This window comes from Spodoptera frugiperda, chromosome 15 (assembly GCF_023101765.2).
Source record: "Spodoptera frugiperda isolate SF20-4 chromosome 15, AGI-APGP_CSIRO_Sfru_2.0, whole genome shotgun sequence".
NCBI classification, from domain to species: domain Eukaryota; kingdom Metazoa; phylum Arthropoda; class Insecta; order Lepidoptera; family Noctuidae; genus Spodoptera; species Spodoptera frugiperda.
Window position 1 is genome coordinate 8011522 of NC_064226.1, and position 17880 is coordinate 8029401.

A 17880-nucleotide genomic window follows, 5' to 3' on the forward strand; every position below is an offset into this window, starting at 1 on the left:
GATTGCAAATATCAGCCATAGAGCAGCCTGTAATTTGATGAAAAATTAATAAAAAAAAAAAAGGAATCTTGATCAGAATCGGATAGGATACCACCACAGTCGCTTCTACAACTTTTATCTAGAACCTGGAAGGATATTACATTCAGAGCGAGAAGATTGTTAAAGAAAAAGCTAAAGAAGTTGTCTAAAAATATACCTAGACTTCTATATTTACTTATAAAGGTTTTATGATTTAATTTTTATCTGAACTATTGAAGAGTAAAGTGAATAAAAATCCTTCTTTTTAAATATCTTAGCGTTTCGATTTTCAATTTTTCAAGACACTCATTCACTTTCATTCATTCGTTCGTTCCTAATGAATTTTGCTGTTGTGATTGTGTGTGATGCTAGAATACATAATTTATTTTATGGACGTTAGAATGTGTTTGTCAATGTCGAGTGTTTATTGATATTTATACCAAAAAGGTTAAATTAAATTGAAGTAATTACTAATTAGTCACAATATGAAATACGAAAATAGTCTTGCGTAGTGGATTACCAGTTTTATTATGTACGCAAATAGTTTCAAACTGCTTCAAGATGATGTAGTCCTTTGCATCTACCATGGGAAAAGAGTGAAAAAGTGCAGATAATTCAACTTCTACAATGGATGTGCATCCCGAATATGTCGAAACAGCTAAATCTATCCTATCTTTCGGCAATCGAAGTTACTTCAAAGCAGAGGATAGTGGATACCACACGTCGTTTACACCGGATCATTCAGGATTATCGAGTGGATTTCTTGATCAATCTGTTGTAACAACAGCTTTTATTGATGAAATACAAGTAGATTATGTTAGCCCGGAAACTACTTACAGGTACAACCAATTAAAACCCCGAAATGACAATTCAGAAACTCCACCGCCAAGGCGGGCTGTCAAACGACCCTATTCAAGTGTCGAGTCTGTTAAACAGACAATACCAACTCCCACAACATGGATTGCAGGGAAGATTCAGAGTTTGGAAGTGAGTGAAGATAAAGAGAATTCTACGATATCCTTACCAACAGACGGCTCTCATAGTAGTGGAAACACAAGATTAATTTATAGATTAAACATATGTGAACAAAAGTTTTCATATCCAATAACACCCATCAAGAGGAACTGTAAACTAAGTCCTTGTAGAAAATCTGGCAGAAAGCTAGACTTTGTAATACATTCCCTATCATGTGATAAGCATGAACTAGAGCCAGTACGTAAAGAAGTATCACAAACTAAAATAGGAAATACACAACCTATTCTAGCCAGACCTGACCAAAAAATAGATATATTAGGATTGTTAAACCAGAAATGTGCCATACCTCCGTTAAAAAATATATTTAAATATCTGAGTAATGATGATATTTGTAACTTCTGTTCTGTGAGTAGTACATGGAATGACATTTGGAACTTGCACAACAACGATCAAAAGAAGCAAGAGATACGTAATCATTTGAAAAATGCTAAAGAAAATCAAGAGAATCGTTTAAAAGATATCATTACTAGAAACAGGGCTACTAAGGAGTTTGAAGGTAGCCTTAGAGAAATTCACAATGAACTTCATGAGTATCCTATGAACAGTACTCCGCTTAGTCCTCAGTTTTCACCAAGAACTAATCGCTTCAGGAAATTCATCAAGGTACATTGTTGTTATAAATGCTAAACCTTATTATTATTCTTTCATAAAATAAATACATTTTATAAAGCCTACTTATTCCTATTGGAATTTCTAATAAGTGTGCAACAGGATTGTAAAGAATTATGTTTTGCCAACAACTGCCTAAAGTAGCAAAAATTTTTCCTCTCGCGTTTCTTTCATTGTATTCAGCATTAAACTTTTTTTTTTGTTGTAGTAAAACTTTTATCTTCTTTTTCAGTCTGCATCCCTGGATTCTCGCCTGCAGCTCTCATGTGTAAGGTGTTCCCATCCAGCAAAAGTGACAGAGGAACCTACAGGTGAAGAGTGGGTAGAGTGCACAAATACTGCTTGCTCCTACCAATTCTGCAGAGCCTGCAACTGCAGTAGGCATCCAGGTAAGAGCTGTAATCAGTATGACCTAAATGCACCAAGCCCCTCTAAAAGAAAGAAATGTGATTATGCTGTTGGAACAAGAAAGAGCAGAAAGAACTTACGTAGACTTCTGTAATCTGTTCTATACAACTTGGTTTTAAATTAGTGTTTTTTCTTTAAACTATTATTAGTGTATGACATTCCATAATTTGAAATTGTTAAAAAGTAGAGAAACTAGAATTAATTTGATTGATCAATTGAAATTATTTTGTACTTTTTATACTTGAGATTAAGGGGATAGTACCCATGTCTGATTTTGTGCCATTTTTATCACTTTATTGAATTTATTGTACAACACAAAGTCAGTAGAAAGTCTGTTTGGCAGTTTTAAATAAGGTTCTTTTTACTAAGGATTTCTACGGGTTTGCTTATTTTATATTATCCACAAATTGTGGATCAAGATCTAAATCATTGCTCTCAATGGCTTATTACAGGCAGTCATAATATTTTCTGAACCAAAGTACTACAATTTCTTATTGTTTTCGCTAAATATGAGATGATGCAAGTACCTAGTATTTGAGTGTAACTTGTAAAAGTGTGTAACATGTAGTTCTTCATAGTTCTTTTTGTAAAGACAGTAGCTAAATGTAAAAGTAAATAGATCACTAAATCACGTCACTCAATCAGTTTATTGTGGAAACTAAGACTGCCTGTAGAAGTTTTCTGCAGATTTTATTCAAGGAATAAAGTCTTCTAACATTCGAATATTAATTACTCAAAAGTAAGACTGTTTTTAAATACATCACTACTCCTAATTAGTTATAATTATTTCTGTAATGTTATGGAACTCTAGACATGTACTGGATAGTATTTTTCACACATGTGTCTTATAATTTGGGTGAAATTGAAATGTGTGATAGTTACAGATAGTACATAAATGCAATTTCCAGTTAAGTTAAATAAAAAACTTTTCTCTAAATTCGCCATCACCTTCGTTGGTTATTTCGGTTTTATCTCGGTCTGCGTTTCATAGAACAGACGATAAATACATCAAAAACTAAAGTATTGCATCATTCCAATTTTACCTATGTGAATCGGTATTGTTTAAAAGACATTTTAAATGTTATAAAATGCTCCCTAGTCTTTTAATATAAGCATGTTATTCATGTATTATAACAGATCAATGTAAAACATCGAAGCTCATGTGTAACTTTGCGAAAAATTACTAACATGTAATATAGTCTTTAAAATGAAAGGTGAAAACAAAGGATTTTGTAATTTCACTTACCGCCTTACCAGTGCCTTAGTAGAGTCGAAGTCTCATTTAAGTACTAAATGTTACTCGAATCAATGACATCTATTTGGTACTAACTAATGTCCTACTTACTAACTCACAGGCCACTAGGCACAGTCAAAAGTGGTTACATTCTGTTTGAAGTCTGAAAATTATGTTTAGGAGTCTGAGGATTACCAAGCGCCACTACACCACCTCTGACTGTGGCAAGTGGCCCTAATGGCTCTTTACCTTTATGTCAACTAGTGTTGTAGTGATGTTATTTCTATAGTAACATGAACAAACTTCTTAATTTATAAGATAAGTAGATGTTAAGTGTGTGTAGCTTTTAATTGCTTTGTAAATAATGTAGTGTGCTGAACATTGAAGTACGCCTGCTGAAAGTTAAACATTCAAAAGTCGAATTGAAATGTTTCTTTATAAAAAGACCCAATGTTTTTAAGTTTAGTGTAGCTATTTATACCTTTTCCTCACAAAGGAACAAGGTATAAAGGGACCAAGTGTGCACAATTTAATTTTATTATCAACAATTCGTAATACTCAAGATTTAATTTTAAAGTGTTGACGATCTGTGTCAATAGATACTGATTTTTTGGAATTATTAATTTTAAATTCAAAAATTCATGACATGTATTAGTAGTATTCATTTTATTCTGTAAATAGTGTTATTACAATTTATGTATTTGATTGGTAAATAAAAAACGTTTTAAATACAATTATCTTTACTTACTACATCCACTGAACCACACACAGTCCTACATTTCTTTCCAATTTTTCATAAGTAAAACAACGTTTAGCGAAACTTATTTATTATACAGTTAAAATTAATATTTACAAATACATAGTACATACTAAATAGTCATAAAGTTTTGCGGCAGTAATCCACCGAAATTGGTCGCTTAAAGTATTTGTGATATTAAACCATTAAAATGATTTAACACTATGGGTAGGTATATTAAAACAGATTAAGGCACGTCGTTTATTTGATAATAATTTAAAGAATAAATAACGGTCTATGGTAAATTGTAGGCGATGGACGATCGTTAAGAAAAATATAAAATATATCGTCGTTAACTAAGCCCGGTGGTACGCTAACTTTGCACATTCCTTCTTAGAGATATTTTCAACCGAGCCCCATCACGAACTTTGGTATTTGATACGCCACTTGAGGTATTTGCATTATCATAGACATTCTGAAACAGTACAAATATAATGTGTAAGAAACAAAAATAGGATATATTGTTATTTTACTTATTTAGGTAGAAGATTTAAATACACAAGTAAAAGTAGGTAGTACGTCTTATAGACCATCATCGCCTGATCCCAAGCATAGTATTTCCCAAGTGCAAAAGTATTTCGTGTTTCGATTTCGAAATTTACAAATACAGACTTCATGTTTATGTTAAACACTGACTAAGTACATGTTTAACACAAAGTCTAGAATTGTGCTCTATGTTAAACAAAAGACTCCTTTGGAATTGTCGTAGTCGTATAGTTTACACACAAGGCTTAATATGGCTTCAAAAACCAGCAGCTACGGAGATTGTTAATTTATCCACCACCATTGCCAATTTAAAAGTACACTAAAACATTTGTCTGGTTGTACCATTTTACTCCTAGTGCTTGTTAGAAAAAGTGCTAATGTATCTACTAAAATATTTACATTATACTAACCTTAGTACTCCGCTGGAAACTTATGGCTAACTCCACCACCAGTTATACTTGTTGTACAGAAGGAACGTCTCTGTATTTAAGAAAATATATTTACAATAGTACTATATTAGGAAATAAGAATCCCTCAAACATGCCTTTATACAGTCGGGCCAATTTCTATTAGACGATAAAAAAAATTGGACTCAATAAAGAAACAGAAACAGGTGTATAATAGTAAAACTATCAAGAACTGTGAAATCAGTCATGAATGTATCATTAACAGTGATTCAAGTTGCCAAGGTGCCCAAAACATTTTCGATTTTCGGTACTTCATGTGAAAAGCGTCACAAAAAAGTAGGTCTGTCGTTTATAAAGGAAGTTGTACCTGTGCAAAAGCAAGTCAAGTGACAGTAGGCAGTTATTGGAATGCGGCTGCTTTATCGTTCTCATATACCGCTATGTTCTACTTAAAAAGTAGTCGACAAATGGTCGACGTTTATGACCCAACCGAAGTCTGAATTTCTCAAGCTTACCGCCAATATTTACATAATTTGGCAATGCAATCATTTATGTTGGTTAGATATCCAGTATTATATACAGAATCTGGAAGTTATATGTGTTTTTAAAACTAAAACTGCCATTTTGCCTGAAGCATATACCTGAGAAGTGCTTTAGGCAAGTGCAACTTAGGTATAGGTAGCTATTTAATTTAAGATTTATAATTACCATAATTAGCTCTTATTATAGTAATTAAACGTTTAAAAATTATAATACAGTTGGTTTGGGTAATTGATATTGTTATCGTCAGTCCTTAGCGGTCCACTGCTAGACGTAATCCTCTCCATAAAAGTTAAAAATTCTGCCCTCAAACCGCTACTGTTTGTTAAACTCGTTTAGTACTTGGACCAAAATCTTCCCAGTCCCACAATGTGAGCTATGTGAAGTTCATGACCCACATCGATATTTACAAGGCGTAAGTACAAAGCAGTTGGTTAAGTTGCAAGTAAATAACTCACGAGACAGACAGGCCATTGTAGAGCCAGGCTCGCCAGGTCTGCGGCGTGGGGGCGGCACCGTCGATGCGGGCTTCTATCAGACCGCATAGAGCGCGCCGGTCGTGCGACCGACCCGACCGCGCATCGCACACCAGGCGCTTGCGACATTCACCGTCACATGTACCACGACGGGGGCTGTTCTTCCAATAGTGCCTGGAAAAATGGACGGTACATATTAGAACACTTTCCATTAAAGTTTAGCTAAGCAACATGCTTCAACAAGCGTAAGTCCATGTTAAAAGTAAAATTAAAAATTACTTGTAATATAAGTTAAAAACATCTTCTTTGGTAGTCATTTCGTCAATGAACTTGTCCCAGTCCTGCGGCCTCAGCGCTGGCATCATGTATGCAGATCGAGCTGAGTACAGCTTGTACCAGATCGGGTAGCCGAATAGATTAGCCTCCTTCAAGTTCATAATCCAAGTCTCATGATCGACCACTTGCTGAAAAATGTATTCAGGTTAGTTAACAACAAAACATATTTTAGTTTAATAGTTACATATTCCTTTACTATTGAATTTTCATTATGGCACTTGGATCTACTCAAAAACCAGCTGAAAAACAAGGCAATCGAGTAGAGTCGGGCAGGTATTAGAACAGACCTAAATGTTTAAGTAAGTAGTAAATTAATAGTCACCCGAGTTGTAGCTTCATGGTCACCATCTACATAATATATTCGATAACCTAAATTCAAATCGTAGTACGGTGTAACAGAGGGCCCAACGTACGCGATACTTGTAGCTCTACCTGCAAAAACAACAAAAGGGGTATTTTATAAAACTGGTAAGTAGTTTAAAATTTAAAATAACCTTTATGCAGCTCAATCGTGATGACAAGGTTCACTTACCAAGGTCATTCGGATCATAAAAAACTTCAAATTCATCGAAATGTGTATGTCCGAAAAATTGTGCCGTTATCGTTGATTCGTATCGGTTCACAATGGCATAGTAATTACGGCTCCATACTTTCAAACAGTCGGAGTGGCCTGGTGGTATGTGCCCAATAATGTGGACCTTTTCACCACTGAACTCTGCAGATTGCAATTCATAGATCAACCACTGCAGTTCGGTCGCTGGATCTGTGCTGTTCATTAACAGCCACCTGAAAATTAATAGGAGATATTAAAAAACTATACGTTATAAGTGTTTTCGGTAAGGTCAATCACATTAATGGGGATTTACTCACCAGTTTTTATTATTGCAGTAGTTCATATTAAGCGATATGATGCGGAAGCCTGGTCGTACGAGCACGGAGTAGAAGGCACCGCGGCGCACAGTGTGGGAGACACCGGCAGGCAGCCAGCGACGCCATTGTGCATCCAGCTCGTCATACAACCACGCGATGTTCAGCTCCGAAGAAGCTATGTACGGTGGCGGGAAACTAGAAATAAAATAAGTACCTAGGTCTAAAGTTTCTATTCAAATTAAGTCAAGTCTTCTAAGATACTATTTTCACAATTTTACTTATTTATCTTTGTATTTTACATAATACACTGCCATGTTGTGGATTGCATAGAATTCTAAAACTGTACTATTCACGGAACAAAACAATACAATTACCTATACAATCGTTATTAGTGTTGAATGACAGGTATTTCCGTCCACTAGGCAGTATTATGCATGACTAATAAGTTGATTTCTATAATAACGGAATATACATCCGCATCAACTGTGTCCTATAATGTTGACAACATAACATTCTATAAGAACAGAACGATGTTAATGGAGGTTGACTCTATAATTAAAATGACCCCGGTCGGGTAATAATTACGTCGTATGTGCTGCAGTACCTGTTCACAGGAGATGACTCATGGTTTCCAAGGGCCGGGAATATAGGCACACCGGGGAACATATCAGACATTTGTGCAACAGTTTCTTGGAGAACTTTCAAATTTTCTTCTTTGGTTTGGTTCCATACATCGTGAGGCGGTAGATCTCCAGTCCATAAAATGTAGTCGATATCCTGGAACACAACATGAAGTGAATCAGTGGGATTAATTTACTACGATTACTGAGAGTATTGAAAGGTCAAAAAACTAATTTGCACCCCAGCCTCGTCGCTTAAAAACTTGTTATTCAATCAGACTCCCAGGCAATTTTGTTGACAGCCAGCGTAATTGAGGGGTCGTTATTTTTCGTCAAGTGAGCTACCAAATACAGGTTCATATATGATACATACAGTATGAGTGTCAGCTATGTGTTTCAACATGTGGTCGATGGTTCGTTTTGGTGTGTCACACTTGCGGTAGTCTCCCCAGCGACCGGCGCCTCCGCCTGGAGTCAGTGCTGGACCGCTCGACGCACGACAGCACAGGGGCTCGTTGCACTCAGCGTTAGCACCTGGAATTTACATCAAAGTTATAATAATTAAAATTTACATCAAAGACTGCACGGTTAGTGCGGTGGCTGGGCAACTGGCTGCCGCGCAACGGGTAGCGGGTTCGATTCCCGCACGGAGCAACTCTTTGTGTGATCCACAAATTGTTGTTTCGGGTCTGGGTGTCATGTGTATGTGAACTTGTATGTTTGTAAACGCACCCACGACACAGGAGAAAATCCTAGTGTGGCGCAACGTTTTTAATAAAAAAAAAAAAAAAAAATTAACTACTTTTATTTAAGAAACCAGAGAAGGATAACATTGATTGAATTTAATAGACTGAAAACTGTTTATTGAGATTCTGAATTTTCGATATATTAAACCAATTGTAATAATGCTTACCTTCAGCGTAGTAAGGATCAAAATGAGTGTCAGAAATTTGCAGGACTTTGAATGTTGGCGCTTTGTCGACCGGAGCTTCTAGTGACCGTATTGCAGGTTTCGGCACGGGCGGGAATGCTACTTCCCACTCGTGATACGGATTGTAAACGTCGCCACACGCATCTCCAATAACAAAGCTGCAGATCTCATCTGGTCCTATTGTAATACGCTTTAATACGTAAACTACTTCACTCTGAAAAAAGATAAACGTGAGATCAATAACAGTACTACAGTGAAGAGCAGGTCATGTTATTGATAGATTCCACGCGTGCATGCTCACTTACCCCGAACAATCTCGTGATGCCTTCGCACACGCGAGCTGATTGAATCTTTAGTGAAACACAGAATTGATAGATCATCTTGTTAATCTCATCTTTGCTTTTACCGAGTCTTATGTAATGTTGTAGTAATCCTGCCCCAGCCTTGCATGCTGTGCATGACACCTTAGACATAACGGAGTGCTCTACTTCGTAATAAACTTGTTTTAGATTGAGGAGTTTAAGAGCCTTTTCTACAAAAACGGGAAGGTTACTGCTCTTATCGCTGTCCCAGAGGAGACGGGAGTAATTTCTTTTTAACGCTGTCATGTGGGCTAAAAGTTCAGTCTCATTAGCAGATGGCGGTAATGTGTGATTATAATTAGAAGGAAGGAAGAATGGTTCCTCATTACGCGGTGTCAGCGTCCAATTCCAATCATCGTTAGGTGGCATCCATTTTATAACTGGTCGATAATTTCTTCCTTGCTGTTGTAAGAATATTGGGCTACCTGCAATCAAAAATCCTTTTTGAGTAATTGTGACCTAATTAAATTATGTTGCCTGCTAAAGCTTAAGGTTAAGATGCAAAGTCAAAGTCGTACCTGAAGTCATCATCAAACAGGAAAGAATCGCGATCCATTGTAAGAGCCATCGTATCCTTATAATCATAACTGAGGAACGTGGAAGAAGGGAAGTATCTGTAACAATGAAAACGTCACATCACTTTATGCTAAGTAAATACACAATTACACAGTTCAGCCTGTCCATGATAGTGAAATAAGGATTATATTTATGTCTGTTTTGCGGTAAAAGTTTCTAGGTATCAAAGTTTTTTATTCTAGGTTTCGTTTAATTTATGTCTACTACAAAAATATCTTGTTGGCCGGCCTTGACAAGGGTTTAGCTGGCGATCAATAGGGCAATTTCCCTTTGATTTTCTTTTAACTTGTAAATGCAGAATAATACACCATACTCGTACCTATGTGGATTACCTACCAACTAATGTTTATCTAAACATTTATAAATAAGGTTAGTTACACAATAATAGTATGTGTGGAATTTCAATTATTAACGAATGGTTTGGTGGTTGTTATTTCAATGGGCACCATTTGAAGTCTTATAGTGTTGATATGACATTATATAATAATTACGAACGATCTGGATCACGCCTCAGTTTGCCATTTATGTAACTAAATAAGTACCCATAATCACGTATTATTATGATATACTGCATAAACAAATATTGTGCAACGAACGGTACATGCTCTGACGCCAGTTCTTTATATTTGCATAGTAGGTTTGTAAGTAGGAACATTTAATTATTATACTTAAGATTTATAGGCATACATTAGTTTCATTGCAACAACGCGATATTAACTTTAAAAGTGTTAACGTACTTATCGAGCACTATAATCATAAACAATAATACCTAAAGGTAATTAAAATACCTATTAAAATGTCAAGATTATAATGTTGAACATGCTATAAAATATTACACACTATTTTTAATGAACTTGGTCATTGATACGTTCCGAACTTAAACGAGAAATCGATTTGGTCTGATTCAATTTAAATTATTTTATACTCTAATACTTAAGCATTAGGGTTTAGTGTTCTACGATAGACTTTGAAGTAAGACATAGTTTGGGATTGAATTGAACAATTTAGTTTCAGTTTTCGATTCACATTTTTTATCCACATGCAACCACATAGATAGATATTTAAAACATATTAAATATGCTTTAAAGTAAGTACTAACAAAGAGTTTGCAATTAATTTGAATGTAACTTTGTTTCAGCCTGCATTTCACAAGTGTGTCAACCCACATGCAGGCACATATTTAAAAAATATTTAAGCGACTATGTAACAGATAATAAAAAAAAATATTACATGTAAGTAGGTATAGCATGTCATTTTAAATGAAAGAAAGTCATTGTTCTGTCTGAACAGTATCTCAAAGTGCTAAGGTTAAGCTAGGTATAGATTATGACAAAGTGAACCGCTTACATATAACGTGAAAGTCATAAAAGCGCTCTCTCTTTCTTAGTATACACGATATCCTCAGTAAACGAGTATCTACTTGTCCATAAAGGTCCGTTATTTTGACAATTAACAATTAAGTGGTACCTAAATAACTTAAAATTAATTAAAGGCCTTATAGAAAATTTCAAATTGATATAGGTAACGTTTTTCCTAGTCATTACAATGAATGAAAATTTCGTAAAAGGGTTCCGTTTTATAAAAAGCTTAATAATATATTGTGACACTGTAAATATTGTGTTTCAAAAATTGCAAGTAACTAAATATCTAAAGATTTTCCAAATGTCCTTTGTGCTCATGTGCATGTGTATGTGTGCAGTTATCACAATCACGAATTTCATATGGCTGGAATGTCACTGTGTTTCACTGTGACCTGTTGTACCCCGCGTAGCTTTTTATAACCATTTCGAGAAAAAGTTTCACTTTTAAGATTTCGCAAAAACTGTTACTAACTTTTACATTTCTTCTTGGGTATGTGTGCCTAAATGAATGCAGATTTATTTTAGACAAACGTTTAAAATTTGCTTTCATAATGACTTACTTTGAATAATAAACTATGTATTAGTAAATAATAGTTAGTGTTATGTATTACAAAAGAGTATGTTGTAAACTGATGTAATATTATTTTACTAAACATAGAATAAATAAATAATCATTAAAATAAAATTGATAGAATATAATGAGGGTCAAAGACACATGTAATACTGTCGTAATAATTTATTTAAGGATTACTTTTTCTACAAATTCTTCCTCAGCAAGCATGACGTGTGAATGTTTTATGAGTCAGCGGATTTTACAGACGGCAGTCGGCAGTTTGTATACGGACGTTGAGGTCGCCACTTTCTCTGCGCTTCATTGACTTTGTTGGAAAGTGACGGTCGTCCGTATCGCACGATGCGTTTGCTCGACTATCATAACTCTTCAGCACAATGCAATTGCTCAATACATTATTGTTATACCAATCAGCTACACACATCTTTACATGGTTACGTATTGTTATAGTGAGGTCATGGAGCTTTGCATAAGCTTTTCGATGCTGCTACGATAGCGTATATTCTTAGAAATAGGATGTATCAATATAAAATTCATCAGATGGCTTAGAACTCAAGCAAAATAGTAAAAAGACTCGGTCGTACCATAAGTTCATGTTTTCTTAAAGTTATTTTGGGAATTTATCATCTTTAGGTATAGTATATTTTGCCTATCTTGACGTTTTATATCATTGCGTCTGCGCATCGTTTTAGGCTACCATGCGTAAGTTAACCTCTAAAACACTTTTCACTTGTAAATTCTTTGCATTTCAGTTTAATAAAGCAATGCAAGCAATTTCACATAGGAACGTTCATTTGTGTGAGCCGGAGATGATCACTATCACGTTTGAACACGCTACGCCAGCTGCTACCTGCCTTACTAAGCAATTGTGGACATGCAATGTACTAGAAGTACTACACTCTTTTATTCGGTTTGGATACCAACACAATATTGATAACTACTTATTATTAGATATGTATTTACATTCAAGTTATCTACGTTCTGCGGAGTTCAATGTGTTTTTCTCATTGGCTAGGGTTAAGTCCTACCAGATTTTTAAATGTATGCATAACGCGTTTACTTATAGCTATAATATGCTATTTTAGTAATCTCACAGATATTGTAGTTCATGTTTAATATTGTGTAAATACTAGACAATACACCTTATATTTATTTTTATATCGGTTGTTGCCTTAACCCTGCGTCCCCGCAAAAAAAGTAGAGATTGTGTAAAATGGGCATTCAACTAATCTTTTTCGTTTATTTATTTATTATATATGCAAGAAAAATAAACTTATCTTACGCTTATCATACATAAAAATAAGATTGTCATTATTTTTCAAAGCACCTTTGTAAGTTAAGTAGGGGTTCCCAGCTACCTACCTACATAACCAAACATCCCACATTATACTTAAAGTAATTGCTTGTAACTTGTATTAGTTAAACTTTATATTTGCTGTAGACTTAATATGTAGATACTTGTATTATAGATACTTTATCCTTGATTTTACGATCAAGTAGCATTGACCGCGACCAGTCTGTATTACGAGAATTCAATGTACAGTGATGTCAGTAGGTACGTAAGGGTCCGGAGTTGCAGACATCGTAACAGGTTACAAGCAGCTGCGGACAACGTAGAGCCGGAGAAGGAATAGGAGGTTTTAAGTCAGTAAGAGTCTGACACTTCCTCTCACCTCGCCGGCGGGAGAAGTAATTGGATGATTTTCCCCCCTCAAAAAAAAAAGCTTCCAAGCGGTCCATCTCAAACTCATTAGAGGAGTCCCTATGTTCAGCAGTGAACGTTTTGTGGCTGATAATTATGATGATGAAATGTTACCATGTTTAGAATAAAGGCTAAGTACGTAAATAATTTTCCTTTTACGAAAGAAAGACGAAAAGTTATAAAAACATCACCGTTTTTATACCAAGCTTTTTTGTTGCTTATTTAATTACTCAAGTATTTCCTAATTTCATTGTAAGGTTTTACTTCTTCTGCGCCATCTTGAGTTTATTGTTATTTTTTTGTTTCGATAAAGTACAATATTATAGTAAAACGCATTTTTCTTAACTTTACGTATTTTCACGGAAATCTTTTGACAAATTAATATCTCGTCATCGTTGTCAGTTAACGAAAGTACGTATACATAACAGCTACAAATTGAATTGTAACTGTATAATAAAAATATACAATTGCATAAGTTTTCTCTCTACGAATGGCAGTTAAATCAAGGATTATTCATCCAGGCCACTTTCTTTTAAGTGCCTGAGCCGGGTACACCGTCCAGCGTCCACTTTCACTGCCCAAGTGCCCACATTGCGTGATCTCCCTTCATGGCTACCTATTATTTGGATATTCGTGAGATTACCTAATAAACAACACCGAGCCTTTGTCATTTTTTGTTCAGCTCTCTTATCGAACACAGAATCTGGCCGTCTATGGTAAGTTGTGAGGATTATATCATCATAGCTCAAATATAATATTCATAATCTAATGATTACCTTCACATGTGATGTGAATGTATTCGAAGCAGATAAACTATTACTATCTACCTGCAGATATACCATTATCATATAAAGAATGACATTACGAAAGTTACTTAATATGTTTACATAGGTACCTACTTGCTTATAATGTATGTAAATGTACGAAACATTTAATTTAATCTGGTGAATCATAACACTTTTGAACACAACATTTAAAAGATAACTCGAGTGAAATTATGAAATGAAAAGAAATTTTCTACTTTATTCTAGATTCCAAAACAGGTCTAGTTTACTTGTGTATGCTTGGCTATAAAACCTGTAGTCTATCTGCAAAAATGGCAGAGGCAGGGAGGGGCTCGAGAGTGTCCGTTTCAAGTCTCAATACTACACCGTTACTGTCGCGGACGGAACATTGCACTTGCATAACCCATTGCCTTCCGCAGGGTTTTAATTATACCTAATGCATGTACGTTACGAAACACACATTCATTAACCCCCCACGGATGTATTACAATCTTATGTCTAATGCATATCGTATCAATTACTGATTGTCTTCTTTCCTTGTTGGCAGAGTAAGTAGGTGGGATAATTGTTACACCACAACAAGTCACTACGTAAAGCATTGACCAAGACCGCATGTACCAATCGTAAACAGTGAACTATTAGGTTTTTGATAGATGAATAGTTTCGCTTGACCGTACATTTGGAGTAGCTATTCAATAATAGGTGTTTTACATCGTGGATTTCAGAATAATGTAGAATCATTTTGGTGTAGTTGCTGAAAGTATGTTGATAAACTAAACGTAATGATGACCCACGCAGCCTATCACTTTAGTAAATAACTATCTTATTAACGTATAATTATCATTATCCATGTAAGAATTAAATGTCATGTAAAATCCATTTGAAACCAAAACTTTAAGCAATATGATGGGCAAACAAACTTGCGACTTATTATGTAAGAAAAGATCCAAGGCCGCAGATTTCAAGAAACATAATATAATTATGTTTTTGTCAAAAACAAGTCAGTCGTTAAGACAAGTGCCAACTTTTTGAGCTTACGACATACGGCAGTATAACAACTGTTTTCTCCAGTAACCTCCTTCTGCCAAAACCCTGTGATGGATATGAAATGTCGAGGTTTTATTTGATCTAGGTCATTTGCTTGTTTCTAAGAAGGTTTTTTTTATTATCAAACAAAACTGTAGTTAATACTAGCTCTTAGCTTATAATACATTATAAATATCAGAGGTTAATTATTATTAAATATCATTTGTAATTAGTTAAAACCGGAAGCGACCGTATCTCATTTCAATCTCAATTTGTAATGTATCAGGTACTAGTAAGGGACGCACATAAAATCAATCTGTTCATGAACCTTTTAATCAAACCATTTTAACTTGCCCCCTATAACTAGGGAAAAGTGGACTTCACATTTAATATGTGCAGGGCACCTCTACCTACCCTTTTAGGGCCTTATGCTACGTGGTCTTTTTCATTCAAATGATGCACGAGAACTCGGTTAAATATATGCATAGCAGCAGTCGCTATTTATACACATATTTCCACTAATTGTATTTAGAGGGCATTCAGCATTACCAATCTTTACTCAATCAACGAGGCCGAGCAAACGAGGTCGCAAGGAGACTTGTTTCAAATATTTAGGTTCATATCAACCTACTAAATAAATGCGTCGCCAAAGTACCTAATACATATTAGGTAATCTATTACATTAGACATCTACTCGCTGTTATATTAAGGATCAATGAACTCTGTAAGTAGGTACCTACTTTTAATATGCGATACAAACTATTACCAGATTTTAAGTACTAGGTAGCAAATATTTTTTATATAACATACGGGCCAAAATGTCAAACTCACCAAATACTTATTTCAAGAATAAAAATATGTGCTAATTAAATAGTCTGAATAACGGAAAATTTAATAAATTTTCAGTTCCTGTAAGAATTGAACGCCTGGCAGCTAATAATGCGGGATGTTTCAATTATAATTTCTAACATTTGAAATTAAATACTTATCAACAATAATGCATCAAAATTGTATCTACTAATTCTATTGAACAGTACAGTATTTACCTCTATAAGTTGTTTCTGAGGAAATAAGTAATATCTGACAAGACTGAGCTCTCTCTCCATACGGATGCATTATGCAACCGCATTCTATCCCGCATCATAAAATTAAATTATATAAAACACAATGGAGCCATGCTTTATGATATTACTTGAACGTAGCGACTTCTTTATACAGCTTGCTTTACGTGTTCTGGACTAGTGCCAAGCTTTCTCAATAAGCTTTCTCTAAATTGCTCCCTCACATCTTGTGGTTTACGTCTACTGTAGTGACATTTTTTATGAATCATCATTTTATTTACCTTGACTGTGTGACTTTAACTTAGCATTTTTTATCGTAATCAACTTTCATTTTGTTAATATTATATTTTGGAGGTATTATACTATAGCGCCTACTGGTTTCGATACCTATAATACATTTGCGAAAACCGTCAAATACATCATCACTTTCGCCGAACACTATCGCGAATTCATGCATTTAAAAATGATGCAAACGTGCGGCAGTGTCACGAGTCACGACTGTCACCAGCCATCATCGATGCAATAGCTCCTTTCTTGTTTCGTCAAAAAAGTCAGTGCTGTACTAACGTTGCTGAATACTAACTTCTATTACTTTAAATGAGAACCAGTAATTTGCATTTGCGTACACAATGTCAATTTACATTAGTAAGATGTAATGACGTTAATTGTTGTCAATGAGTAAGTAGCTACATATCTACATGTCTATTTCTTTACGTCTGTTATAAATTACTATTGAAAATTCTAGATTTGTATTATTTAATTTATCTATTAGGTACAGAATCGCACGTTATCTATTCTGAATTGTATTATGAAATAAACAAGCCGATAAAATCTTAAACATTGTTGCCGTACGAACAATTGCACATTTTACTTTCTGGAGAGCGTTCACACGCGCGGTCCCGACTGGCATCCAGAATCCCTTTGTAAAAACTTTCGTTTGGTTCATCGAACTTACTTTCACCTATTGTAAGCACATGCTCTCATCGGAATGCACTTCAATTATACTTGTTAGCACGTCCCACGTATTAAATATAATACCTATTGTAAGTTATGTATTAGATATTAGTGCTTCTCGCTGGAAATGGAAATTAGCTTTCATTTCAAGACCGTCCAATCATTTTACACGTCTATAAAATCTACGATCACACATATATGTGGGAATTATTATAATGGGTTTTATGTAAAGAGCGACAGATCCAGACATTTAACGATGAAGTAAAACAAATGGTCAAAACTGCTTTCATTGGTAAAATTCTCTTAATTCTTGGCACGCATCTCTTCGTTGAGATGATGACTTTACTTTCATTCTTAAATTCATTAACGTGCAACGGGAGTTTAGATATAACGTAATAAAGACCATATTAAATGTAAATTAAGTGGAGTTGAGCGTCTGCTGGTCGAGGTTGAGGGCGCGACGTGGTTATTGCTCAGATTTTTCTCATTTGCCATTCAGTGTCCGTGTCGCGCTGCCCAAGCTATCTATAGTGAAGTATAAATAGTGTTAGTAGCCGGCCTGGACGCCGGAAAACGTGTACGCATATCTAAACAATCTGATTAATCCTAATATCTTGGTGTGTCTTATGAAATAAGCTTGTACAAAGGAGATAAAACGGTTTATAATTTCTATTTTGGCTTGCAGGTGAGTACTAAGTGCAAATTTCTTCTCTGCC

The 17880-nt window shown here is 35.0% G+C and overlaps 3 protein-coding genes across 11 annotated transcripts in view; 2 read left to right on the forward strand and 1 right to left on the reverse strand.

The window, feature by feature from the left end:
• Window positions 1–345: 345 nt before the first annotated feature.
• LOC118270202 (F-box only protein 5-A-like) lies at window positions 346–4038 on the forward strand. The gene is made up of 2 exons (XM_035585642.2): window positions 346–1656; window positions 1895–4038. Exons 1-2 carry the CDS (start codon window positions 646–648, stop codon window positions 2162–2164), a joined length of 1281 nt encoding a protein of 426 aa, XP_035441535.2. The 5' UTR covers window positions 346–645; the 3' UTR covers window positions 2165–4038.
• A 76-nt stretch (window positions 4039–4114) lies between these two features.
• Window positions 4115–17880, reverse strand: part of LOC118270137 (sphingomyelin phosphodiesterase) — a 39939-nt gene continuing 26173 nt past the window's right edge. For 3 of the 8 annotated variants that reach the window (XM_035585609.2, XM_035585599.2, XM_035585603.2), the window contains exons 2-12: window positions 9647–9742; window positions 9072–9553; window positions 8749–8980; window positions 8209–8369; window positions 7820–7992; window positions 7216–7410; window positions 6878–7131; window positions 6668–6777; window positions 6289–6473; window positions 5992–6183; window positions 4115–4515 (exon numbers count right to left, since the gene is read on the reverse strand). In XM_035585609.2, coding sequence (XP_035441502.1) covers window positions 4446–4515; window positions 5992–6183; window positions 6289–6473; window positions 6668–6777; window positions 6878–7131; window positions 7216–7410; window positions 7820–7992; window positions 8209–8369; window positions 8749–8980; window positions 9072–9553; window positions 9647–9713 — 2121 coding nt within the window. In that variant the 5' untranslated portion in view covers window positions 9714–9742 and the 3' untranslated portion in view covers window positions 4115–4445. Of the gene's footprint in view, window positions 4516–4996; window positions 5067–5991; window positions 6184–6288; window positions 6474–6667; window positions 6778–6877; window positions 7132–7215; window positions 7411–7819; window positions 7993–8208; window positions 8370–8748; window positions 8981–9071; window positions 9554–9646; window positions 9743–17880 lie in introns of those variants that run through there. The other 5 variants (XM_050698959.1, XM_035585613.2, XM_050698958.1 and 2 more) reach the window with 5 other exon arrangements.
• LOC118270167 (atrial natriuretic peptide-converting enzyme) overlaps window positions 15355–17880 on the forward strand; it is a 29275-nt gene continuing 26749 nt past the window's right edge. The window contains exon 1 of one of the 2 annotated variants that reach the window (XM_050698983.1): window positions 15355–17849. The gene's annotated coding sequence lies outside the window, so the exon portion shown is untranslated. The remainder of the gene's footprint in view (window positions 17850–17880) is intronic. The other variant, XM_035585614.2, reaches the window with a different exon arrangement.